General features: G+C 37.3%; 1 protein-coding gene across 5 annotated transcripts in view; it reads right to left on the bottom strand.

Moving 5' to 3' along the window:
- Positions 1 to 27,303, bottom strand: part of KCNIP4 (potassium voltage-gated channel interacting protein 4) — a 389,496-nt gene that overhangs the window by 269,100 nt on the left and 93,093 nt on the right. The window contains exon 1 of one of the 5 annotated variants that reach the window (XM_054633543.2): positions 17,455 to 17,587. The exons of the other annotated variants lie outside the window; for them this stretch is intronic. Within the exon in view, the coding sequence (XP_054489518.1) occupies positions 17,455 to 17,542 (88 nt within the window). The 5' untranslated portion in view covers positions 17,543 to 17,587. Of the gene's footprint in view, positions 1 to 17,454; positions 17,588 to 27,303 lie in introns of those variants that run through there. 5 annotated transcript variants of the gene reach the window in all.

The following is a 27,303-nucleotide window of genomic DNA, read 5'->3' as shown; positions in this document are numbered from 1 at the left end:
TTGGCTCAGAAGGATTTCTAAATAGCATTTATTATTAAAAATGAAACTAATGAAGCAAACAAAAGCAATTCTCATAAATGAAATAATGAAATGACATTTCTGTGGAGTCAGAAAAGAGATCTACAGAGTGTTCCCAAACTTCACTTTTTTTTTTCCTAGAACAACTCAGGGGGAACAAAGAAGCTTACTGCCAACAGCTGACTCCAAAACAAGGTGGCTTCCAATAACGCCAACTTAGCTCAGCCTGAGAGGGCTATAAGACTTTTCCAAAGAGAAGTATTTAGTATAAGAACTAAACAAGAGCATGAATAAATAACCACCTTGTCTACCTGTGCCTCTTCTAAGTCCAGAGTTAATTTCATAAATTTTTGCAGCTAAATAAATTCTGACAACAGATCAGGCTGAGATTTTAGATAAAAGATCAAAAGACCCCAAATAAACTTTTGTTGATAAAAAAGTGTACCTTTAGTTCACAATCTTGTCAGAGTGAATGTGCTCTTTGTCCTGAATATGAAAACACAGAAAACGAGTCCTGGAGCATAAATACATGCCTATCTTTAAGTCAAAAAGCCTGTAGCCAAAACTCAACAACAATAGGAAAAAAAAAATTAAGTTAGCAATTTCAGCAATCCTCTACAATAAAACACTACCATTTGAGGTAAATAATGCTTCATATACACAATCTTTCCTCACTTATAGAGTCACAGAAATGTTGGAAAAAACCTCCAAGATCATCAAGTCCAACCTTTATTCCAAATTGCTTCTTTTAGAAGGATTATTTTGCAAGCTTTTTACAAAAGGGTCACTGCATGATTGTTATTCCAGTCTGGACTATTAATCAGAGTTTCTTGTGATAACAACCTGAAAGGAAATGTGATATTTAAGTGGTCAGAGTTTACAAGCCTAAAGGAGCAAGAGGAAAGCAGTGAAGGGTCAGGAAATTAAACTCGTGATTTGCAGGCACTGGCTAAGGAATAGGAGAATTTAATGTATGACCAATTACAAACTGGAAAGACAAAACCAATGCTGTACTACAAAGCAAAGTAAACCTTTTACTCCATCAAGCAACTGCTTGCATTACAGGGGCAAGAGAATAAAAAGGTAAATAATGTGAAGACCTTGTCAGGTAAAAGAGCTCTTAAATGAAGATAGCAGAGAGCTGCTGAACTTCACCCAGAGGCAAAGGCCAGAACAGTGAAGGACCCAATCCTTCATCTCTATTTAAACATAAAAACAAACAAACATGCTAGATGGAAACTGAACAGTCTCTTTAAGAAAAGATACTTCTGGGGTGAAAGCAGATTAATATCTTTATACAGTATCTCAGTAGAGTCCTTCAAGGACATTCTGCAAATATGCTTCTTGGAAACCTTTGAAACCTTTCCTTAAGAATTGTTTGTTGGATATACTTTGAAACTTTTCTCAAAAAGTTGTTTAGCGAATATTTTTTAGAATTCTTAGTTCAGTTCTATTTCTTAACTGAGTAGAAAACAGGGGCTGTAGGTAGGGTATAGATATCACTATACAGGACCTGTGGAAATTAAATGTATACTACAAAACCATTGGAATAGAGTACAGGGAAATCTGCATCCAATTTTTCTCCTTGCACTGACTTAGAGCAGTATTACACAAGAGCATTATATATATATATTTAGGAATAAAACCTTAATAAAGTGTTTGGAATATTAATGAGATAATTAAAGAAATCCTATGCCTGAGGTTTCCTATCAGCAAATACACAACTACTTCCATGGCCTACAGCATGCTGGAGATATTTCTAAAGCAATATTCTAAGTATGTTTAAAATACATTCTTTTAATTCAGCAAGTTGAGGAAAAAAATGAAAAAATATTTATACCATTTCCTCTCATTGAAGTCCTTTTTTTCTATAACATAATGAATCTGAGTTTCCAGGAGAAAACCCTTGCTGTACATCATAGGAGATATCAAACAAAAAAACAGTCACCAGTTTTGACAGCTTACATACTTCGTGTATCAGTAATTGACATCCATTTGGGGACCTAGTCTTTGGGTTTTGAAAATAATTTTCTTCCCTGCTGTCTGCTAATTATGTGTTTGAGAGCAGGAACAGACTGTTATTTTAACATCAAGCAGGAACAAACTGTTATTTTAGCATCACTCCATACCTTGACATAGAAAAAGAAAAAAAAAAAAAAAAAAGCAGAAACTAGAGCCAAAATCACATGTTCTTAAGAAGACCAAGAAATAAAATAAGAGGGGAATATAAAAGGGTCTTAATGGGAAATGTCCCAGAATTTTTTTCCCACTGCTGTTCAGTACTGCATTTCTATAGAAATGGAAACATCAGAATGCAGATCTTGAGTACAGGGCCACGCACTTTAACTTTTCCACTCTATCTACAATGACAAAGGACCTTTGCCTTCTGGAATCCCAGTCTGAACTGCAACAGCTCAGCAGCATGAAGGACAGCTGTGACCAACTGGAAACCAAAGGGTCATTCATGGGCACCAGCATGAGAGGTGAATGCCCTCTTGTCAGCAGCACTGTAAAATAAAAAAAGCAAACAAACAAAAATATAAACAAATAAAAAACAAAACCGAAAATCCACAGACACCAAAACCAACCCCTAGTTTACTGCAATTTCTATAGATGACTTTTTGAACTCTTAAGGGATGGGCAGAATTCTTCACACTTACTATTTTCTTGCAAATTATTTTTCAAATTTTGATGCATAATGAAATTGCTTAAAATACAACTTTAAAAGAAAAATAATAAGCAGAGTAAAAATTATCTGTTAAAATCAATGACCTAAATGCAATGGGTTCTTAAAAAAAATCACAACTTCTACAACACACTTTTTTTTTTAAATTGTACAGAGTGAAACAAATTAAATTTTATAAACTTCCATCTGGGATCCAGGATGTTTGATTGCATTTTTACGACCAACTGAAATGAAAATGAGTAGTTTAGTTTGGCAGTTGGTACAGTTCTATGCCTGGAAATTTATCATAGTTTGCCATGTAATTTAAGCACTCAATTTCCAACAGCTACTGCTCTCAGTCTGGGGACGCAGCAAGGAAAAAAAATCTACAACAAATTACACATGATGAATTTTTAGTAGCCCCAGTAGGGGGTTTTTTGTGTCACTAGGAGACAGGATACTGTGCAACAGACTGCCTGAGAGAAGAGGTTAACAAATTGGGTTGTAAAAAGAATCTATGTGGAAGGTGACCTTCTGAGAAAGGTATTCCAGCCTCTGGCTGGGATGAGGAAAGGGTATGACTGCTGTAGAATTATATTAAAGCAGCTTATCACTCACTTCTGAAAGAGACTTGTCCTGGCAACTTTACTGTGTATTGAGTCATGTGCTACTGCACTTATGCATTTGTATGCCTTTGACGTATTTTCTTGATTGGACTTTTCAGGAATCCACTGCTGGAATGCTAAGTCTTTAATCCTACATCATAAGACAGATACCAAGCTACTTAATTGTACCAGAATGACTTCTGCCCCAGGACTGGAAAGGATCAAAGCACAGGCAGCAGTTTTATCCAGTTTTCTTGGACTTCAGCAGAATGTAGGCACCAAGGTCCCATGGTACTTACCCATGAGCTGAACCAGCTTGTCCTTGACAGGGAATTGGTGGTGAAACAAAAGTCTCAAATCAGTTTCACTGTCTATCTAGTCAACCAAGTGCTGTTTTACAATGACAGATCTTAATGATTGCCAGTAGCATGCATGGAAGAATCTCTTCAAAGGCATTACTGAGTCTCACAAAGCACTGGAATAAGAGAGTCATTCCTCTTGTTCTGTTTAGAAGAAATTCACAGTGGCTTACATAGATACACTCTGCACTAGTAATGTGTTTTAATACCTTGTTATTCTAGTAGAAAGAAAAGAGAAAAGGCCAAAAAAGAGTTTTAAATTCATTTAAACAAATGAGTGGTACGCAGTGGCCCAGTTCTAAGGAGATCACTGATCTTTTGTGGCAGGTCTCAGGCATCAGTTCCCTTTCAGTCTGTGTATGACCACTTGATTTGGATGCCCTACTTTTAGGAGTCTGCCAGCCTTTAATGATACATTTAAAAAACAAAAAAAAGGACAAAGGCAGGAAATGCAGTAGTTACAGGCAGTGACATCACATCAGAAGATAGTTACAGTGAAGGAGTCCCTAGAAGGCAAATGCCAAAGCTCCAAATGTTCAGCATATTCACAAGTGTCCAGAAACACAGGATGAATAATGAAGCTAGAAAAATCCACTGGTGATATTCAGTGAAGGGTTAGAAGTGCAGAAGGACCACACAGAACTGAGTGACCAGGGATGAAGTGATCAAAGACAGCAAGCAGATGAAACAAAGCAGCCAATGTAAGGCAGGTAGGAAAACCAACTTTACCTCACACCATAGGGTGGTGAGTCAAGACAAACCACAAGTACTGAAAAATGGAAACGTACTCTTGTAATTCATAGGTCTAAGTAAACCTTAGCTTAGCAGCAGGTCCGTAAAAAAACCAAATAAAATGTTTTGAATCATTACAGAAGAATAAAAAAGAATTGAAGAGCAACCATACAGAACTGTTATAGCAGGGGGACTGTACATTTTTGAGTACTACTAGACCTGAATTTCCTAGATTATAAAGGACTTAACAGAAAGTAGCAAAAGCAAAGATATATATGCATGCCACTGTGAAGAAAAATATTTTATTTTCAAGATTGTTATTAAAAAAGTTATTTTCCAAAAAAAAAATGTTAGTATGTAGTATCAGTTTTGTGAATACAAATCTATCCTGTAAGGAGACAAAATAAGTGACATTTAAATGCATAGAGATAATTTGGAAAAATCTAAGATAAGCCCTGCTCATCTCCTTACTACTGACCTCCAGCATTGCTTCCTATGCCATATTCAATCTGCAGAGAGCTGTAAGTGCCGTGAGGATCCTCCACACTGCTTCAGCCTGTAAGGGGGCATAAACATGAAGCAGGATATTTCCTCTACCCATCACCTTCCCAGTGCCCTCTAGACACAATTATATGTGTTTGAAGGCTTCTTCCTTCAAATTCTGCTCCTCCATGGCCCAGCTGGCTAAAGCTTCAGCATTGCACATTCCCCTTCATAGCTCCCAGATCCACAGGCATACCATGATGTTTGCTTCATTTTTTCAATTCACTGTGGTGCAATCATTTCTGCCTCTCATCCTTTGCCCTGTCAGATTTTAAAGCCAATGCACCCCCAGGTAAGGTATAGATGTAGTTAAAGTACTGAGTCTATTTAAGTGTGGAATGCTTCAACCTCAGGTATACACTTTGGTGGTATGTCTTAAGTAGTTATGGTGCAATACAGATCTGGTATTTGATGCAGATTAATTAAATTTTTAAAAAAAGTAGTAATACAAAATATAAACTAAAATGTTGTATTGTTTGGAAAGAACAGTATTGTAAAAATTTGTTGTTGCTGTTCATACAGCCATACATACAATGCCACAGTATATGTTTATCTTACAAGTAAGCCATAGTAGAAAGAAAATGTCAAGCCTAAATTTTCTGACTTTGATCAGCAGCAATACAACTAAAAGTAAACAGTCAACATAAAATCACTGAAAAGTGTAAACACTCTATTTTCTATCATTACGTGGCTCTCTTTACTGATGAGCTCTACCTGGTAAGATAGGAGATAAGAGTACTGCTACTAATTTTGTACATGGGGGACACACACGGCAAAGTGTCCATTTAAATTGTTAAGGTGGATCACAGAATGGATCAGGCTGGGAGGGACCACAGTGGTCCAACCTCCCTGCACAAGCAGGACCTTCCCAGAGCACATGTATCGAGACAGCTCTTGAGTATCTCCAGTCAGGGAGACTCCACAGCCTCTCTGGGCAACCTCTTCCATGTGCAGTCACACACACAGTGAGTCCTTCCTCATATTCAGATGGAATTTCCTGGGCATTGGCTTCTGCCCATTGCCTCTTGTCCTGTTTCTTGGCACCACTGAGCAGAGGCTGGCTCCATCCTCCTGAAACCTTCCTTTACAGACACTGATGAGGTTCCCTCTCAATTGTCTCTTCTTGAGGATGCACAGGCCCAGTTCCCCCAGTCATTCCTCATAAGAGAGATGCCCCACTCCCTTAAACACCCTTGTCACCCTCAGCCGGACCCACTCCAGGATATTTACAAGAATTCTATTGCTTTTTGAAGGGTAGTTTCCTCCTTGATGAAAAAGGATACCTTTTTACTATATGGTACAGCTTGATTGATGAAAACATCTCAGCAGACTACTCATTGAAGGACTGGCCTTAGTCCTACACTGTCTCCACAGGATGACATTTCAATTACTGTCACAGTACGATACTATACAGACAACAGGTAAGTAATTTAATAGATCGGTCCAGAACTTCCTGTAAGCAATACATACAATCCAATTAGTTTCTCACAATAGACTACAGCAGTTATTTGAGGAGCTTCAAGCACTTCATCTGGTAGGTCTTCACAGGGCAGGAATGCCCTGCTGTTCCTATTCCCATCTGTCACTCAGCATTAAAGTTTCAGAGCATTGTGAACGCGAACACAGGGGATGTTGCAGCACTTAAATTCACCTGTGTGTGACAAGAGGGAGAGTGCCTGAATAGCAATGAAACTTCCAAAACCAGCAGTCAGGGTAACAGATACATCAAACTGAAAGTGAGCAGTGACTGTCAGCCACCATCACCTCTGTCTTCCCCAACATGCATTTCAGCTACTGTTGTAACTCACTGGACTCAAAAGTCAGTCCAATTTTGAAGGAATAAATATTTCTACAATGTAAAAATTTTGCCTTCAATGCTAGAGGTTCAGAGTGCTGAGAGTGAAGATATGACACCATGCTGTCCACTAAACATTTCTCTCAGACCAAACTCTTCATTGGTACAGATTTGCCTGCAGCTTTACACCAAGGTTGAATCAGATACACAATAAAGTAGAGGTATCAGAGGCTGCACATAAATGTACATTTTTATTTACTAGTGTCACTGTGCTCTTCTTTCTCCTCAATCCTCTCTCCTTACCCTCAGCCTTAATTTTCCTTAAAGTCTTATTTTATATTTTCTGTTCTCTTGACAGTAAGCTGATTGAATAAATTAAAAATTTTCCTGTCCTCAGTAAAAAGCCCTTATGCCTTTTCAGGAATCCTGAGGAGCTGTACACATAGGCTACTCAGGGAAGTTAATTATTAATTATCAGTAAGGTGGAATAGTTAAGATTAATTCAGTCACTGCTGAGACCCACTCATTCAGAATTAAAATAGAATTTGGTTTCATTTCCTTGAGAAATGAATTATGCTAAATTAAAATGAGGTCACTTCAGTTCTGATTTTTCTGCAATGTAACAGTTTTACTTAATTTCAATTAAATCTTCACATGAAGACAATTCCTTACATTTCTCTTATGCTTTAACACCTTTTCTGAAGCAGTAATGGAAGCTGCTTACAAAACTTGTGTTAGGCTGCAGTACAGCTATTCAAAAGCAGTTTATCATTGTTGCTTAATATTTGTTTGTCTGGGAACAAACATATGATGATTTGGGGAAATTGACTGAATATATATAATCATTAGCCTCACATTGAGAGTAATGAAGCAATTTCAGATGTATTTTCTACAGAAGGCTCTGCAGATTTTACTGTTTACTGTTGTGGATTCCACAGGCATCACTGATAGTGAATTAGATGGTAAGAGTACTGATTGTACCTGAGAGATGCTGATATGGGCACATTTAAAACTTGTAAGTGAAAACTAATATTGTAGAGAAGAGGTATTTATTTAAAACTGGGTATACTTATAAATTTTAAACATATATTTTTATAAATTTGTACATAATCTAAGATAATCTGAATAATCAACAACAGTTGACTGTCCTAGGTGTATGTACCCATACTATGTGTACTCTAATTGATTAGAAATGAACCCAATTTTTTTGGCCCCAAGCTGGATGCATCTGTGTGTGTCAGCACCCCATTTGACCAGCAACTCTCAGTTTTTAAGTGCTGAAGAAACCAGAGCCCCCAAATTATACCACGCCCTTGTCCCAAGGAAATCATCTGAGGGGAAAACCTGACCCGGTATTTTTAAAGAAATTCTTAAACTAACGTAATGACATGTAGTGATTAGAATAAAGAATCTATGGACAAACTTTTGAGAAGTAAATGACAAAGGAGCCTAATTCCTATTTTTAGAGTTGACTAAGGAATCTATTTTCTGCTGACCTTTACAAGTGTTACTATAAATCAAATATAAATGATCAACTGTCACTTTTTTCCCTGAAATTAAATGATGTTTACAATAGCTGTCACAGAAAGGTCTGCACTGCACAAATTCTAAATGTTGACTTTATTCACATGCCTCATAAAGGGTATTTAAAAAATTACAAATCTGCTGACAAAAACCAGACTAACAAACACAAAATCGAGTACCTCTTTTCATATTTATTCAATTTCTTAAACTAATGGAGTATGGCTGTTGATGAAAACAGACTTTTTTCCTCTGCATCCTAAACACTTTGATTTTATATTTAAAGTTAATCACACTGCCTAGATGGAGACTCCATAAAAAGCTCAAGAAGGTAAATCCAATTGTTACCAGTTTTAAAAGATAAAGACCTATTTGACTCATACATACACCATAAGCATATACAGTACTGTATATGCTTACTTTATGTATTCTGAAGAAACAGTAATGACAAACTTAATTTATAAAACTATGGCATCTATATTATTTGGAATAGAACTTCAAATGCAGAATTAAAACAAGTTAGAGTTCAATACTGCAGGAATCTAATAACAATAAATATATGTTTTATGTTCAAAATGTTCAATGTTAGCAGAAACCCTCATTGGCAGGACCCCCTAGACTACCTGCTGTAGCTTTAAAAAGGAAGTTTACAAAATAAAATATTTTTTAATTTTTTGAAGCATTTCAGGGGAGTGAACCCCCTTGGTCCAAGTGCATACATATTTGCACCATGATACAGATTTCAGTTAAAAATACAAAAACATACATTTGCACTTAAAAAATAGAATATAAAGGTAAAATCTTAGTTAATATTTAAAAAAACAATTGATCCAATTTTGGCAGCTTTTTGCAGTGAAAAGTTCAGGAGTTTTATTTCAGACAGTTTTTCATTTGTTTGTTTGATTTTAAATTACATCAAAAGTCAGTACTTCAGTTTTGGAAATGAAAGAGGTATTGGAGTGAATTGCATTGTCTTCTATGACAGGCTGTCACCATGAAGAGACAGGAGGCAAGTGAAGAGTTCACATGAGTCAATATCCAATTCAGAGACACATAATCTCTAAGTGGAATTCAAATGAACAGGATTATACACAGAAAATATAAATGTTACCAATTAATTTGGTCTGAAAACACAGTAAAGCAAGTAAAGACCATCACACCACGCCAGGAAAGACAACAGAGGTGGTGTGGCAACCAGGGTCACTGTGTTATTGCCCATGAACAGGTGACTGCCAGTGTAATGGGACATAAGACTGGCATTCACCAGCCACAAAGCAGCATTAAGTTTTATCAGTTCTACTGTTTCTGTTTGGCTGTATCACAGCCAGTCACACAGAACTGCCAGTTAAAGGCTGAAGTGCTGTTGGCAGGTAGTTCAGTGCCCATGCATTTCCAAGCCAACATATCACTGCTATTTTCCAGCTTGGCCATTAACTTCATATCCAAACACGGTATTGAACTGGCCGTTGTCTATTTCTAATGTCCTTACAGAATTCAAATATTAAACAAATGAAGAAAATATTTTCTGCTAATACAGGCTCAGATTTAGGATAGCCCTTGCAGACTGTTAAGTATGAACATGCGGTTATCCCAGTTTGGAAGACAGGGACATCCATGAAACTAAAAGTTAAAATATACACTATTACTGCAGTCACTAAATGTACATACATATATCATCCTATTTGAGTGCATGAGATTGTCATGGTTTCTCATTTTTATTCCCAGCTTGCATCTTTCCCTTAACTGCTACAAATAAAATGTTGAAGCAGGTCCAAAAAGACTGGGGTTTTAAAACCTCCATCAGAATGATCAGCAATTGACACTGCTACTGATAGGATGCACCCACCTTCCCTAGCTAGCCCTGCTTTAGATGATACTCATTTTTATTCATCATTAGAGTTTCCCATCCCTTTTCAGGGTATTTAATACTACAGGAAAAAAAAAAAGTATATCCACATACACTTTCCTATGGACTAGTTCATAGAACTTATCCTAAGGCTATTCCATATGTGAAGCCTAACAAACACAAGATATTAAAAAAAAAAAAAGAAGTGATTCTTATCAGTAATCTGTAAAAACACTGTCTGAAAAACTATTTCAGTTGACTTAATATTCAGTTTATAACTCCATTTAATCTATCTGCTTTAAACTTCTAGCCATTGCAGGAAAATGCTCAGTCAAGATCACTTAGTTGAGAACAAAAAGAGGCAGGAATACAGCTGCTGATTGAAACAGTGAAAACATCCAACCCCAGAGAAGCTTGTTTTGACTTTTGTGATTGGGTTTTTGTTTGTTTTTAAATCTCAAGACTGATGAAATTGGTGTAAAGTAGTATTTATCAAAGGCTTCATATTTTTCTTAGGTAAAAAAAAACCCTAACCAATTAGTAAATGCAGGTTGTACTTCCTGATGGCATGTTCTGTGATAAAACAGATTACCACAGGTAGTCTCTAGTCCTTCATTTTGCCTCTTTTTTTGCACAGAAATGTTTTCTGGCCTACTGCCAAGAGGAATATATCATCCGAGCACAGGTGTGGGAGGCCTCACAACTGTTCTCCTCTGACTGTCCTATTTCATGTGCCTATCACTGCCAGAAATCTGAGACTGTTCTGGACAGTAGATTATTCTGAACTCTTTCAAAGGCTGCTCCCTGGTAAATCCAGGAATCACCCTTTTTGAATGCAGGTTAGCAACATAAAAACTACCATATTGGTTTAGACCATCCAGCTCAATATCCTGTCTTCACCAACAGCTGTCAGTGTATGCCCAGTGAAAATAAGAAACAGGAGAAGCACTTAGAACATTTTCCCCTGACACTTTCATAGCCATGGACTACTTTCATCTCAGGGAAATTCTTACATGTTTAATCTAGACAGAGTCTCCCAACAGGTTTGTTTTCCAACTCTTTACCTGGCTGGTCCCTCTGGACTCATGCAGAACTTTTTGCACTGACAACACCCTTTAGTAAGGGGTTTCACAGGTTTTTCAGCCCCAGGGTTTCATTCCTGGCCAGTAGCAAGCTCACTGCTCATCCATTCAGACATAAAGCTCATTTTGTCCAGCATGTACTACTTTATTTTACCTCACACTGAATTTTACCTGTCATTTTAGTGTCTTTGCGAATCATTGTATAATATCTGTCTGCAGTAGAAAGTCCTTATAAAAGGAACAAAAACATAACGACTAAAAAAACCAGTCTGTGCATTCCAAGACTGTGTTTATTTCTGTTTGCACCCAAATTTCTAATCTAAATATATCATTCTCCTTGCTGCTTCTATACTCCAAGCTACCCTGTGCAATGGTTAAATGAAAAGTACACACACACTGAAGAACTGTATTATATTGTACTGAGATAGTCCTAATGTTGCCATTTTCCAACATTTTGTCTGCAGGATTTGGTAACTTTTAAAAAGTTCTTTTAAGAGCATTTTAAAGCATATTATCAAGTGCTGTGCCTTATGCACAGCTGAATTTTTAATACTATATTTATAAATGACATTAGTAGTTTGGACTCTTACAAGAACAGCACAGAAAGCAGGACTTCCAAAGGGAAGATTATTAATGTGACTACAGGATGCTTTCCAATGTGTCATTTGCAAGAGAAGATGAACTGTTATCTTTCATTTTAATTAAAATTCAGACTTGGAATGAGAGAGTAAAATCTCAATTTTTTCAACAGAAATGCTATGCAGCATGCTAACTTTGTCCTTTTCCAATTAACACACCATAAGAAGCCTTAAGACTTCAGTGAGGGCTCTTTTGGAATGATCTGGAGAAAAAATCTTCTTTATATAGGTTATATGATGTTAATGCCTGAAAAACATGGGACATTTGAGTCAAATATTTAAAAATATTCAGGAGAATATGTTTAAAGATAAGGGCATTGCCTTTAGATGCCCCACTTCAAGGTATCCACTACTGCTTCATGCATCTGTGAAGTTCAGTCTATCTCAAATATGCAGGATTATAGAACTTGAAGCTGAAACATTTTGCACAACACTGAATTGCAAATCGGGAAGAGCAAAGGCAGTCTATGTAGACCCATTTCCGACGAGGGAAAAATTTATAATTTTTGAGTGCTTAAATGTAATTTATTATAACACATTTTGTAACAAATTATACTACTTGAAATCTGAGCAATTTTCTACAAAATTGCTGAAAGTTCACAATAAATCTGCAGCACATGAGAGGCATATAAGTAGGATTGATTTTTAAGGGAACAAACTAAATATTTTAAATTTTTTCCAATTTGAAGCAGAATGCATTTTAAGTACATTAAGTTAAGGCATTCTCAGCTTTTCCCAGAATATATTTCACATTGCCTGCAACTAAGCTCAGTACATCTTGGTCTTTTGTCTCAGAGCACTGTCTGTACTACAGTGTATTCTAAACAAAATGCCTATTGGAGTGATAGTACACCGAGGGATAGCACAATATAAAAGTGGTTTCAAAAGCCAGCTACCTCAACAATGCAATAAATGAAAAATCCTAGAAACATTACAGGAGGACTCTGGCAAAATTCACCTAATATATTTAACAAGAGCTAACAACAACAACAACAACAACAAAATTGTTGTTGCTGATAGCTCTTGTTAAATATATTAGGTGAATTGGTTGGATGGTATTTTTTCAGATATTTTTTTTTCAAAGTCTGATGTTTTATACTCAAACACCTCTGTCAGGTAGTGCATGAAACCTACTTGAAATCCCACTGTAACTAGTGGGATATCCCATTCAGTATCCACAACACCCTTCCACTGAAGGAATTTCTCTCAGAGGGAGATGAATAACAAGACAGCACCCGCAAAAGTTGCCAGTCCTAATCAGAAAATAGAGCAAGCATAAAGTACAATGCAGAATTTCGAGTGAAATCTGGAATGGTATATTTTAAATTAATGAGACTTCTTTTCCTAAACAGGATGTGGCAAATATTTCACTCTTGCACATTATAACTTGTGAAAGTATCTATAGAGAGAACACTGCACCTCTGTATAGGAAAAGTTTCTGAAACCCCAGAGGTTCAAACTACCTCATAGGCAACAGCCAAGAGATTCCGACCTTGAATCTGGAATTCTTTCCTATTAAAAATAAATGAAAAAAGACTAATTAGGTTCATGAATAATACTGATTTTGTATTAAGAAAAAAGAAAAAAGAAAAAAAGAAAAAAGAAAAATTTCAGCAATAAAAAAGGCATTTGGAAACACATTCAATGTCTTTTCCTATAGATGTTGACATTTTAGGTTTTCCATATCTTCAAGATAAAAGGACCTTTTAAAATAATTTTATGTTATATCCTGTTTGCATAAAAAGGGGAAACATCTTTTTATCTGCTCTCTTTGTCTCATACTTTTTAAGATTATTTTGATATTTTGCATAATTTTTGTCTTTTAATTTATTCTACTTATATTATGCACCATAGAAGTCAAGGGACCAGCACTCAAAAAAAGGTGATTCCTCTTGGATTTACCAAGGAGTAGCCCATGAAGGAATTCAGAATAATCTACTGTCCTAAACACTCTCAGACTTTTGGCAGTGATAAGCACATGAAATAGGACAGTCAGAGGAGTACAGTTGTGAGGCCTCCCACAGCTTCAGAGCTATGCTCAGATGATATATTCCTCTTGGCAGTAGGCCAGAAAACATTTCTGTGCAAAAAAAGAGGCAAAATGAAGGACTAGAGACTGCCTTTGGAAATCTGTTTTATCACAGAACATGCCATCAGGAAATACAACCTGCATTCACTAAATGGTTTGCTTTTTTTTACCTAAGGAAAATATGAAGCCTTTGATAAATATTACTTTACACCAATTTCATCAACCTTGAGATTCAAAAATAAAGAAACAAACAAAATCTCCAGAAAAATCTAAAGAAGTCAAAAAACCCCACATCAATCCCTAACCTAATCTACAAAAGCCTAGAAGAGTGAGATAACTTCAGTTTGTTGGACAGAGAACAATTTCACAGCCAGGGTTGTTCTCCAGTTCATTCCCTGTATACATATATGCTAACTGGGAATTTGAATCTGTCCTGTAAAACCTGGCCTCCCATATCCATAGGTCATATCAGACATTTAATATAAACATGCCTGAAAGGGATGCAATTGTGAAAATCTACCACTGAATTCAATGGTGGTTTTGGTTCTATCAGCTCTTTAATATTTCATCAGTTGTGATGGTTAAGAAAAATTTCATAGCCATTGCTCTGAAATCACTTTTCCTCCATTTTAAAATAATGTGACCTACTTCTTGATCTCAAAATGATTAATTTTGTTATTTATAATATAAAAATCCATGTTGCATCCAAAAACTAAAACATTCTCAAGAGCAGTGCCAAGATTTTATGACAGTGTTTTAAAGACCAGGTGCTTGCAAGTCAAGAGGCAGGAGGCAACAAAGTAGGGATTGGTTTGATATTTGGTTTGCCATCTTCAATGAGGGTTTCTTCAATAGGTTTCACTTGTGGAAACACATCAACTTAATATATAACAGAAATCATGGAAAATTAAAAACTTTGTTTAAAAGACTATTTCTTTTCACTACATTTTGCTATCAATCATAGTGACTTTACATAGTGCTGTAAAAAAAAAAATGAGAGAGATCTGGATGTATTCATGCAGAGAGTGCCACTTAAAACCCATTGTAAAGATTTATACAGCATTTACCTTCAAGCAAGGGGGTAGTTTCATTAATATTGGTTCCAGCTGAGTGGACTATGAAGTTCAAGTCCATGCTTATGTATTATTACAGACAGCTATATGGGACCATTTTTATTTTAAACATTTAGATTCACCACAGAACAGGTCTGTAGTGCTATAAATGGTTATGAAACACAAGCTATGGAACCAGTAATCAACAGTGACTCCTTAGCCAGTAGACCCAGTCTCCCTCCCATATTACTTTGTTTTGCTTTCTGATCAAGGTAATCGCACCAGCTGCAGCACAGCTTGTACAAATGTGTAGATTAAGTATATATTCAACATGCCTACCCATACAGGAAGAAGGGATGGATTAGACTCAGTGCAAGTATTTTCAGGAATGTGTAGTTCCAAAGTATTAAGTATAATTTAAATATTAAGGAACACCTGAAAAAGAAACTAGAAGACATGAACATATAAATTAAATTACATTTACCATTGTGGTTCCTAGTAAACATTTACACTTTGAAATTAATTGGCCACTTGGATGAGGAGATTGACTGCTTCTAAGGTAAATAAGCACACCTTGTTTCTGATACCTACCCTAAATTTTTGAATGCTCAAGATAGAAACAGCAGTATCTTTAATATACAAAGTATAACTTTCTAACACTTTCAACTAGGCTTTCTCATTCATCTTAATTAATTATCAACTAATTATCAACAGAACAAATTATGCATTAGATTTTTCAGTCTGAACAGTAACTGGCTTGCAACAGTTGAGGTTACTGAGTAGGACTGGGCTATGCAAGAGCTTTACAGTGTAGCTCTACCTCCCTTGGCGTTTCAGGTACTATCACATTATCCTGATCTCATTTGCCACATCATTTGAACATGATGAAGTCTATTAACTTAATAAGAGTAGTAAGATACCATTACCTGTAATAAAAACAAACTGAAAATCTCCTCAGAAGAATCTCAGCTCTTAGGAAGAGTGGGGATTTTTTGCTTGCTTGTTTGCTTGCCTTTAAGGAAACACATCTGAGGTCACTCCACTTGGCTTTTTATCATTGAATACATGCTGCTTACTTGTAAAAAAAATAACTTCTTTTAGTGATAGCATATGAATCAGTATCCACAGCAAGTCTTGGAAATGGTTTTGAATTGTGAGCTCAGAAAGGTTGCAGCACAAATGTCAATCTGAAAAATAGAGTAGTGTGTGCATCATTCGCTAGATAGGAAAGGAAAAGCTCAAATGACTTTGTGAAAAGAGTATTGCTATGAATTTCTAACACATCTTTCTTCTTGCATCATATATTATTTAATTTCCATAGCAACCCACAGGAGCAAGAAGCCAGTGTTTTCAGAAAAATGTGAATTGATGCAGTTCACAAAAGAGAAACTACGATAGACTAGGAATAATAGAGAAAATAAAGGCAGGGAAATTCTGTTACCAGACACTCAAAGTTATTAAAAAGCTGTGTCAGATTTCCCAAAGTTACAAGCATCCTATGAAGTATGCATTGTCAGTGTTTGTGCTATGATTTTATAGCATTGTAATCCCAAATCTGATTAATTGCATGCATCAATTCTTCCAATTATTGCTAAAGAGTCAACTTTGCTCTCAAATCTGTTCATCAGTGCCAAAACAAAAAACACAAATAGCCGACACACCACCACCACCACCAAATAAATTAAAATAACCAGCTGAAACTTTCAGATGACTTTAAATAAATGGCTTTTAATTCTCAACAATCGTGGTAGCATAATTGGATATTATCTGCTGACGCTGGACTTGCAACTCTGCAAGGGAAAAAAAAAGTAACTGAAGTCTAGAAAGACACACAATTATATTTTATAAATACAGAATGACATCATGTAAGTTATCATATTTGTCAGCTGTTGAGAACAGCTACAGAAAATGCTGAATTGTGAGAAAAGTATATTTTCCAAAGTGATAAGAAAGCTACAGCATCTGCTCAGTCTAGCTTAGAAACCTTCCCTGGTACTGCACACTTAGTCCAAGGTTACAGAAGAAAAATTACCTAAGGAAAGCTGACAACCACTATGTTTCAAATTCCTTAAGGGCAAAGCACAAGTGTTATTCACAATTTCCTACAAGATACCACAACATCCCATTGACAGATTGCAGCTGATTTACATCTTTAGATAAGCAAAACCAAGCCTCCGAGAAAGAGAATGTAGTGTGCTTGTCAAAGGATATCAGTCCAAGAAACAGGGAAAATAAAAAACATAAGATTCATCCTTTATGACCAATGTGTCTTCTCTGCAGTACTGCTAACACATACAGGTGGACAGGTGGAACCACGTACACTCACATCCCAATTTGGGTTCGTGTGTGTAAAGGCTTAGAGAATGTCAGACCGTCTAAACACTGTAACATCAGATTCTGCTCTGTTTTCATTATGCTCAGCCACAAAGTAGTTCACAGATCTTCTTTTATTATTATTTATAAGATGAAAGGAATGATAATATAAAACAATGACAACGCTGTATTATCCTTAGGCAATTCTCTCGTTATCATGCTGAACAGCTCGACTACAGAGAAAAACAGTCATTACCTGTGTGAAGAGAACCTGTGATTAGCCTGAGAAGGTACTGGGCAAATTTCATTATTTCCCGCTTACACCGCTTCCTACAGCCACTCATCTTAGGCAATGGGGTATTCCTCTGAGGAGAGCCTGACGACTTTGCCAATACAGGGAACAGTTTCTGCCAGCAAACTTCTGGGGCAGTCCAGAGCCTCACACGGCCTCGCCGCCTCCTCACGGCCTCGCAAACTCCGCCGATCTACCTCGGGTGGCTGCGCAAGGGAGCCCGCGGCGGCCGGCGGTGCGTGGAGCGGGCGCTGCCACGGCACAGCGCGGTGCGGCGCGGCTGGACACGGCTCGGCTGGGCAGGACACGGCACGGCTCGGCTCGGCTCGGCACGGCGCGGCACGGCACGGCACGGCACGGCTCGGCACGGCACGGCACGGCACGGCACGGCGCAGTGCAGGCACTGGCGCGGCCACCGGCGCCCCCGCCGCGGCCGGACCCGCGGCAGGCGCTGGCCGCGGGCGGCTCCGCGGGCGCGCAGCCCGGCGGGCGGGGCGGTGCCGGGGCCCGCCCCAACGCAGGCAGCACAGCACAGCACAGCACAGCACAGCAGGGTACGGCACGGCACCGCCCCCGGGAGCCGCTCCGCTCTGCGCTCCTCCCGCGAGCAGGTGGGAGCCGGCCGGGGCACGGCACCGCTCCCTTCCCGCGGTGCTGGGCCGAGGGCAGAGCCCGGCCGAGGGCAGAGCCGAGCCCCGCCCGGGCCGAGGGGCCGGTGCCGGCCCTGCCTGACCGGCGGGAGTGTATCCGAGGCGTGCGCGGGCGGGGCTCCCTCACCTGCACTCTCTGCGCGTCGGCCGCGGCCCCGCAGCCTGCTCGAAGGTCATGCAGGGCTCTGCACACCTGGACAGCGCGAAGAAGGAGGCAGAAACCCCGCGGGTACCTCTGGGCGGGGAGCTGCCCCTGCCTCCCAGCCCCCTGACCTGCGGCAGCTGGAAACGGGCGCTGGCACAGTTAGCATTCTGTGGTTAGGATGTTTCCAAGAAAGTCTCGTCAGGAAGCTACCTGTACTCCTTACTGTTCCATTATCAACTCATTGTTTTCCAACTTGCTGAGAAGTATTTCTTATTAATAAAAATTATCTGCTGTAGTCTACATCCCTGACCACAGAACCCAAAGAATATTTTCATTTCCCTTGGAGTACTTCCTTCATAGAGAACAGCTCTATTGCATTAGAGGGTGATGCAATATGTAATGCCTAATACAGTTAAAAAAAGAAAAAAAAGAAAGGACAACCCATTAAGGAAAAGCTTAACAGAAGAAAATCATCAACTGATCTAATTTTATGACAGCACTGACCATAAAACATTTTGGTGAATGCCTTTAAAAAAATTACAATAAACACTAATGCACATCTTCAAGCTATTGTCTATATTATGCAGTGAGCAGAGATAAATACATTATAGACACAATACATCAAAGCATTATCAGAGTTGCAGTTAGATGACACAGTTTCTGTGTCTGCTATCTGAAACACAAGCATGCTGTCATGCTTCCAGTGAAGCTACACAGATAATGGAAAGAACCAAAATAAAATAGCTCACAGAAGCCCCCAGGTTACTCCAACACAGGGATTAGTCTGAGAAGGATGTGGGCAAATTCCAGTATTTCATGTTTGTACTACTTCCTATAGCCACTCATCTTAAGCAAGAACTAATTTCTTGGCACAGTTTTTTCTGGAAAGACACAATACAGTTTGACCAAAGAAAACTGTCCCAAAAAAGACTCCCCAAACCCAAAAAACCTCCCACAAAAACCTACAAACAAACAAACAAACAAACCAACCAACCAACCAACCAACCAACCAACAAACCAAACCCCCTCCAACAAAACCCATCAAATTCTGAGGTACTGGAGATGCCAGTGTGCCTTACAAATTTCTGAACTCCTCTGGTCTCTGAAAGGAGAGCACTTTAAATACCTGGTAGAGTTGAAGAGATACCAAAAGCACAAGCCTCTGTCTATTCTTTAGAAGAGGATTGAAGAGGCCAATGCAAATGGTTCTGAGCTGGAGTCCTTGACCTTTTCAATCCTTTGACATCACCAATTGTTTTATAGAATTTTCACTGGCAGTGATACTTCAAAATAAGGAACTGAAAATAACTGAAGCCTAAACGATTGAAGTACTGGTTTTCTAAAGCCATAAGCATGAATCACCAACACTATGTGTTGCCCTTCCTCCACCCAAAAAACCCCTCCAATAAAGCTGTACCAGTTCTGAAACTGTTTGAAACTGTTTCCTAAGCCTTTATGTTTCAATACAGCAATAACAGTAATTTCTACCTAAGGAAGATTTCATGAAAGATTTTTGACTAGTTACACCAAGATATTTTTTTAACAATCAGTGAAGTATATTGATAGCATTGGATCTAAATCTATCTCCCAATATTTCTCTGGTCAGCAGGAAAGACTAACTAAGATTAAAGGGTTTTTTTCCCCAAATCAAGAGAGCAGATTAGAGAAAAGGGGGAAGGAAAGTTAGAATAGAAAACTGTAATAAAACCACCATGGTACTTTTGAAAAATATTGTAAAATAATATGAAGGACAATTGGATAATATCAACTTATATATATTGATGATGTACCTTTTATATATATTTTTTAATTGACAGGACACACTAAGGTTCCCAGACAGAGCCAGTCTCTTTGTACTGAGGTAAAAAAATACCTTTTATATTGACAAGCTAGGTCCGTCCCTAATAATTTATAATGCACAGAGCTGAACTAAAGCCCTCTGAAAAAAGATCCTCTTGTAGTCAGAAGAGTCTGCATCAGTTCCTAGAAATTCTGACTTTAGAACCAGGTACTTAGAAAAAACACTATTTAAGTAAAATGGAGGAAGAATAAAACACATGCATACATAAAAGTTCTTTTCAGGCATTAGGGGAAAAAATGGAAGGAAAAAGTAAAAGTAAAAAGTAAACTGGATTTTCAAATCATTTCACCAAGTCCAGCTCATGGGCTCCTAGAATAACATAAAATACAAAATTACTTTGTTTTGAAGTGCTTGGCAAGAATGAAATGGCTAGGAAGGAAACATATGCAGTCTTTGTAAAAGACTGTCAACAGCTGCAGTCAAGTTTAAAAGCAAAATGTAAACATTTTCCTGTATGTACAAAGGATACTATAGTGCAGTCAGGATAAATTAATTTATAATAATAAAATATTTTCTTCCTGTGAGGATTTTTACACAAAGCTACAAGACAAACCTTAAAAATCTTTGTCACCATGGCAAGAAAGCAATGCAAAACCAAAAATGTATGAAATTAAATTCTATTCAGTCCAAAGATGAAATTTCACATGCATTTTTATGACTTGAATTAGGGTCTCAGCATCACAGGTCTAAGTCCCAGGCCCACCTGTTGTCAACTGAAGTGCAACCTAACCATCCTAAGAGGAGGGTACACACTGATAAAGCTTTAGTCTAACACTACAAAAGAAAAAACTACACCAATATTGTAGTTCAGAGATGGTCATTATTGGCCAGTATGTATCAGTATTGCTTTACTTGTTCCTGTGTAGGAATAGTATTTCACTATAAAAAAAACCAAAAAACTTAAAACCAAAAGAGAAATACATTAACAGCAACATGAAAACACATTCTGAAATAATTAAAGAAAATCAATGATTTTTAGATTGCTTAGGTTGCTGGGATAATGTGGATGACTCTTCCTTCAGAAAAGAAAAAAAATAGAAACCCCAAAAACACTGCATGTCTCTGAACTGACCACTGTAACAGACTGGTATAAAATGGTGAATTAGCTAGCATTATAGTTATGTTTTGAGAGAGAAAAAGTTACTAAATACAGATTTTTTAATTAAAAAAAATATAAAAAAATCTCTTAAAACATTCCAAAAGAAATTAAATGTGGCTCTTCTCATATTAAGTAACAATGGCAAAGACTCAAATGCCAAAAGCACATGTAAGAGTTTAGGGAGAGAAAAATAAAAGACATTACAAATATTTGATGAGAAGAAACCCATAGAATAAGGATGACAGTGCATGCCAAATATAAATTTGCTAGTCTGGGAATAAAATCTCCAGCAGAAGCTGAAGTGACACATACAGAGCACAAGCTGATTGGCTTCTTGCAGGCAATTTGCCTTGTAAACCTCTTTCATTTGCACACAATCTTCTGACTTCAAAAATCAAAATTTCCTCCTGAACTAGCCCTTGCTGTTCACTAAAAGCAAATTGAAATCTTACAACAAAAATCAACTCAATTAAATGCTTCAACCTCATCAGAAAGGGTAACCACAGGAAGTTATCCAGGAGCACAGAAAACCTGTACAGAGTTTCCTCGATGTTGACTCCTGAGGCTTGTAAGAGCTTTTTTTTCTTAATGCAAATACTGAATTCAATAACTGGATTTTTTTTTAATCAAGGGATTATTAACCTTTTTATTTCAAACAACAGTGATATTTACAACCTAAGCACATGGCAAGCACCAACAGATGGGCAGAAACAAACAGATGGGAGAGCACAAGGTAACAGCAAGATGTTTACGATAGAGCATAATAAACAGCTGCCACAAGTAGATGACCATCATCAGATCTCTCTTCAGTTGCTCCTTGCCTGTCGTAAAAGTAAGGGTCCTCTTAAATCACAGTCCCTGCTGTATTTATTTTAATAGCTCTTCTGTGGACTTATACTTCTTGACTTGACAGTATTGTGCACTGAGGTGTCCCAAGTTCGCCATCATTATTCAAGTGGATGCAGCAAGATGAGAGTCATTCATCACAGAAGTCATTGGAAACCGCAGAAGTAATTCCAAATTATTCATGATGTCCATGAAAATATCAGCTACCACTTTTAGCCACAGCCAGTGAATAGCAACAAAAATTCTCTTGCACGTCATTTGCTCAAATTTAGTCGTGGATTTTAACACAGACCAGATATGGTTATATGCTAGAAGATGAGCTGGGAAAGCTGAGATGCAGGCATAAGTTCCCTTCCTAACTGATTAGCAGTAACATGCTAGCTAAATTTACTTAGATTAAAATGGTTATTGTTCTTTGTTGTCTGTCCTGAATGTTATAGTGACAACAAGGAACATGAAACTGTTTCTTGCTCCATGCATTCCATAATAAAAATGTATGTCTACATGGGATGTGGATATGATCTGGTTCTGTCTTGTAGCAACAATAACTTCCACAGAGCCCAGGACAGAGAGTGGGGGGACTGCCAATGTCCCTGGTTATGATTACAGACTTATTTACCTTCTTTAATTTTTTTTATACTCTTCATAGCAGAATTAAAACCTTCCAATTAGCCCAACTGTTACTTATCCAAACTGCATGCAATGTTTTTAAATGTGGAAGACAAAATAGTAAGAACTCTTTATCCTGGCCTCTGCTACTGAAAATTAATACAGTCTTCCTGCTTTTGTTTTTAGTCTTTAATTTCTCCTGAAAGCTTGCTAAGAATAATATCTTCAAACAGCTCTGTTGCTGTGTTTAAAATAGGACTACAGAGAAATGACTGCTACTTCACACTGTTTGCATAATATCAACAAATTATACATGTGCTCTGTTCTGATAGCTAATACCTGCATAAAATAAATTACTTTCATTGCTGTTATAGTCCCAGACTCTATAGGTTCAAACTGAATTTTCTAATACATTTATGTAAACTAATAAAACATGTTGGCTTAACCCACCAGAATCTTTGACCAGTATACCAGAAATACTTAAAACATTTGTCTCTATTATTCCCCCCTTCCCTCAGCTAGCTGCTCTCAGAATGCCTTTTTTTTACCTACTCAGTGTCCTTGAAGCTTACCCCAAGGATTCATTTTCACACAACACTCTAAGATGATACTGCAGACACTCAACCAGGAGCTACAGCTGCCTCAACCTCCCCCACGGTCCACACTTGCCTAATTAAATATTCATCACTCCCAAAAGCTGCAGTGTCAAACATGAGCAACTTCCCAGCCTGACCTCCTACAGCCAGCCAGTGCTTTGTGCTGGAGAATAAACAAGACTGGGATTTACCTGCTGGAACATAAAATGGCATAATGCAGTTTTCATGTTGCACATTAACTTCTGTGCATGCACTGTAAAATTCTCACTGCAGAAGCCAGAGTACTAACTTTTAATGTTCCATATATATTGAATAACTGTATGCAAAGTTGCAGGGCAGTGTTATCAATAAACTCAAATATTATCTTCCTTATAATACAGATCCTGTTTTGTATGTATGGTCATACCTTTCAACTTAAAAATATATTATTTCTGAGTGTTCTCAGATAAAAAAAAAAAAAGATTGAGGCATACTAATATCAAGTATATGAGGGTCGTTTGTTTTGTTTTGTTTTTTTTTTGGTGGCTTTGGATTCTTATCTTAGTTCCATTTACAGGAATGTTGGGGGTTGCCTCCAAGAGAAAAAAGTTCTTGTAACTCATTTAATTGTGTCAGACTCTGCACATATTTATATTTATACTTAATGAAAGAGAAATCTGAACAGAAAAAAAGAAGGAATCATCTTTCCTGTTACAGAAATCATAGCTGTAATAGTCTATAAGTTCCATAAATCTTTGAGATTTGATATAAGTAAAACATATCCATATCATGTCCATACAAAATAAAAGTAGTGTAAAGGTTGTGTTTTGACCCCAAAACCTACATTAACCTGTTAAAGAGAGAAGTATCAGAAATTGGCTGCAAACCAGGCAATATTGGGTATGCAGCATTCTTGAGACAATAGAATAAGCATTGCACCAAACCAGCCATGAGAATTCTGTAAGTACAATAACTAGTACAGCTTAGGCTAGTAAGTAAATATATTCTGAGGGAGCAGGTTCTCACTGCATGTATGTACTTATGTATGTATATATAATTACCCAAAATATATATACATACATATATATATAGTTTAAAAAAGGTAGACTTCATAGCTTTAATAACTATCTGTTGCAACTTATTGCAACTTACATGCCCCTAGGATTTCCCACAAATGGTCAAAACCCAGATTTTTTCTTCTAAGTCAAGGGCTTCCCCATAGTTTTCAAGCATTTCTTTCCCCTTTTATGCTAGTTATGGCTTGATGCTCTAATTAAAATGCTGAAGATTGAAAAGTGCATATCCTTAAGTTTTCACATCCTTATTCTGGCATGAATTGCAATGCATTTGAGTGAATATACTGCAGCTACTACCTCAGGGAGGAGAAAGACAGGAGGGAGATACCAAAGTCCAAACATTTCTTCAAAGCCCACATCTTGGTTGAAGCAATTTTGCAACAGTTCTCCTTCATCCAAAATTTGATTCTGTTAATTATTAAATATGAAGTACCAGTGTTGAGAGCAAGTTAAATTGCCACACTGCTAGGTCTGTGGTCTGTTTTCCCTCCTGGCAGGGTCCTGCAGATATTGAGAAGAAAAACACTTTATCAGCATTCCTGTGGAACCCTTCAGTAATGCTCTGTAGGGAATATCACCAGTTACCAGTCTACTCCAGATTATCCAGAAGAGTTGTCATTGTAATAAGGACCCCTAGATCTTCTTCCCACATAATACAGCTGATGAGCTGTCACACAAAGTATATAAAATTTGACTCTGACATAGAGGAAAACCATTTTAAATAGACTTAGAATTGATCTGATCATATCTATGGTTTGATAAACCTGAGCTGAACCTTGCTCATGAGTAATAAGAAAAGTTTAAATGCACTCAACACTCTACCACTCTAAACTACAAAATAATTTTTCTACTCTGCACTCTTACTTTCATTACAGTCAAAAAAAAAAAAATTGGAAAAATCATTTTATTATCATTTCCAGGCAACTGGAAATTCATCTAGGCTTCATGATACAGTATTTAGTATCATTTAGTATCATTTAGTATCATCATTTAGTATCATCATCTAGATCAATAGTATCATCTGTTTAGTATCATTTATTTATCTACCTCCTACCATATATTCTTCTGCAACCATAGGGCCATTTCTATGACAAGAATGGCCACAGCTACCTGTGGCTTCGGGCAAACCTCCCTCATCTGCCCTTTTCGTGCCATTTCAAATCAGCCCCTAGGAACCAGTGATGAAAAGAGGCAGAGTCAAAGTAAATCTTCAAAATTAAAAGCAGGAAAACAGAGCAACCAGGGAATTCACTCTCACATGTGACCCAAAGGCATCAGTGAAAGTCAATTTTGGGCTCCCAGGTGGGAACATTACTTAGTGGTAAGGCAGGTAGTTGGGACCACGTGCATGAGACCTCAGGAAACTGTAGAAAGTGAGTATGAAATCATTGCAATCTCCTAGCTACAATACCCTAAGATGTGATCAAATAAAGGCCTTAAGCATAAACACAAACTGTTTTTCAGCTCTATAGCCTAAGGAAGTGAAGCAGTGTGATTAGGAACTCACCTACTATAGTTACAAGTCAGTGACAATGATAATAACCTGTATATGGTCAAGGTGAGTAAAGAATAACTTCATCAATTCCCTGTAAATAAATATCTGTCTCTGAAGCCTAGAACAAGATAAGTAAAAGGCTGGTAATGAGACTCCAAACTCTACAGATCAGTACAAAGGATAATAATTTTGGTATAATACACACATACATTATATAATCAACACTGATACTCAGGAATATAAAGATACAGAGGAATGCCCCTGCTCGTATCTCTCACTGTGAGGAGAAGAAGTTTACTAGAATAAGAAAACATCTGTTCACTAGAAAAACAATGGTAAACTTTAAACTTTATAAGGTCTTATATGGTGGATATGAATACTACTTCTATTTAAGCCCTGCAGAAATTTCCTAGTTCATATCATCTGGTCTATGCCTCAATATAGACCTTCAGTCACCAAATAGAAATCATCCTTTATATTAGAGAAATTATGATATCAAACTTTTTCCCATCAGAACAGGACAGCTATCTTTACTGTCGGAAGTGTATTAAAAATGGAAGAGATAAGCTCCTCAGTGGAAAAAAAAAAAAGCTATTACAGTTATCTTATGTCAAAGAATAAGACTGAGGGGAGGGGGAAAAAACCCCACAAAAACTCCCAACCATCCCTCACAATATCCAATACACAGCTAACTTGTCAGGTATAAGCATCTTAATTGCAAAGATGCCCTTAGCAATTTTGTTCAAGTGTTTATGGTATGTCATACAGTTTTCAATCCTTTCTTTTAGGTAACTCCACTCTCAACCTCAAGTTCCTTTTGATTTAATAATCACATTTTACCTTACATTATTTTACCTTATCATTATCTAGACTCCTTCATATGATATCTTCAGAGATAATTTGGATAGGTCCCATTTTAATACCTTATCTGTTTGGTTTTCCATCCAATGAAAGAACAAAAAAAATATTAAAATACATGGGTAGTAGACCCATGTTGATTTTTCTTGAAGGCAAACATGATTTAACATGTTGATTTTTCTTGAAGGCAAAACATTAATCTGAAACCAATCAGAGGACTTCCTCACTATTTTAGTAGATATTGCTTTGGCTTCTTTGGAACATTTCATCTTTCAGGGTAAAAAACCACCAGGGGGAAAAAGCTGTGAGTGGTTTGTGTGACTGCCTTGCAAGTGATCTATAAAAGCAGAATAGTATCAATACAAGGACAGCTTATTTCAAATGTCCTACAGTCTCAGGGAAGATTACAATATTATCTAGGGGAGGATGATATGCAAGCCGAATTTTTCCTGAATGTCTCTTGTCATTAAATTGCCACACTATGATATCTCATATCCATATGAGCTGTTGAAATTACTACAATATTTTTTTAAATTATGTTTACACTATTAATATTTTAAATAACCTCAAAATAAGTTCATGGCTTTGTAAACATATGG

This window comes from Agelaius phoeniceus, chromosome 4 (assembly GCF_051311805.1).
Source record: "Agelaius phoeniceus isolate bAgePho1 chromosome 4, bAgePho1.hap1, whole genome shotgun sequence".
NCBI classification, from domain to species: Eukaryota; Metazoa; Chordata; class Aves; order Passeriformes; family Icteridae; genus Agelaius; species Agelaius phoeniceus.
Note: the sequence above shows the minus strand (reverse complement) of the source record. Positions and strands in the feature narration are given on the sequence as shown.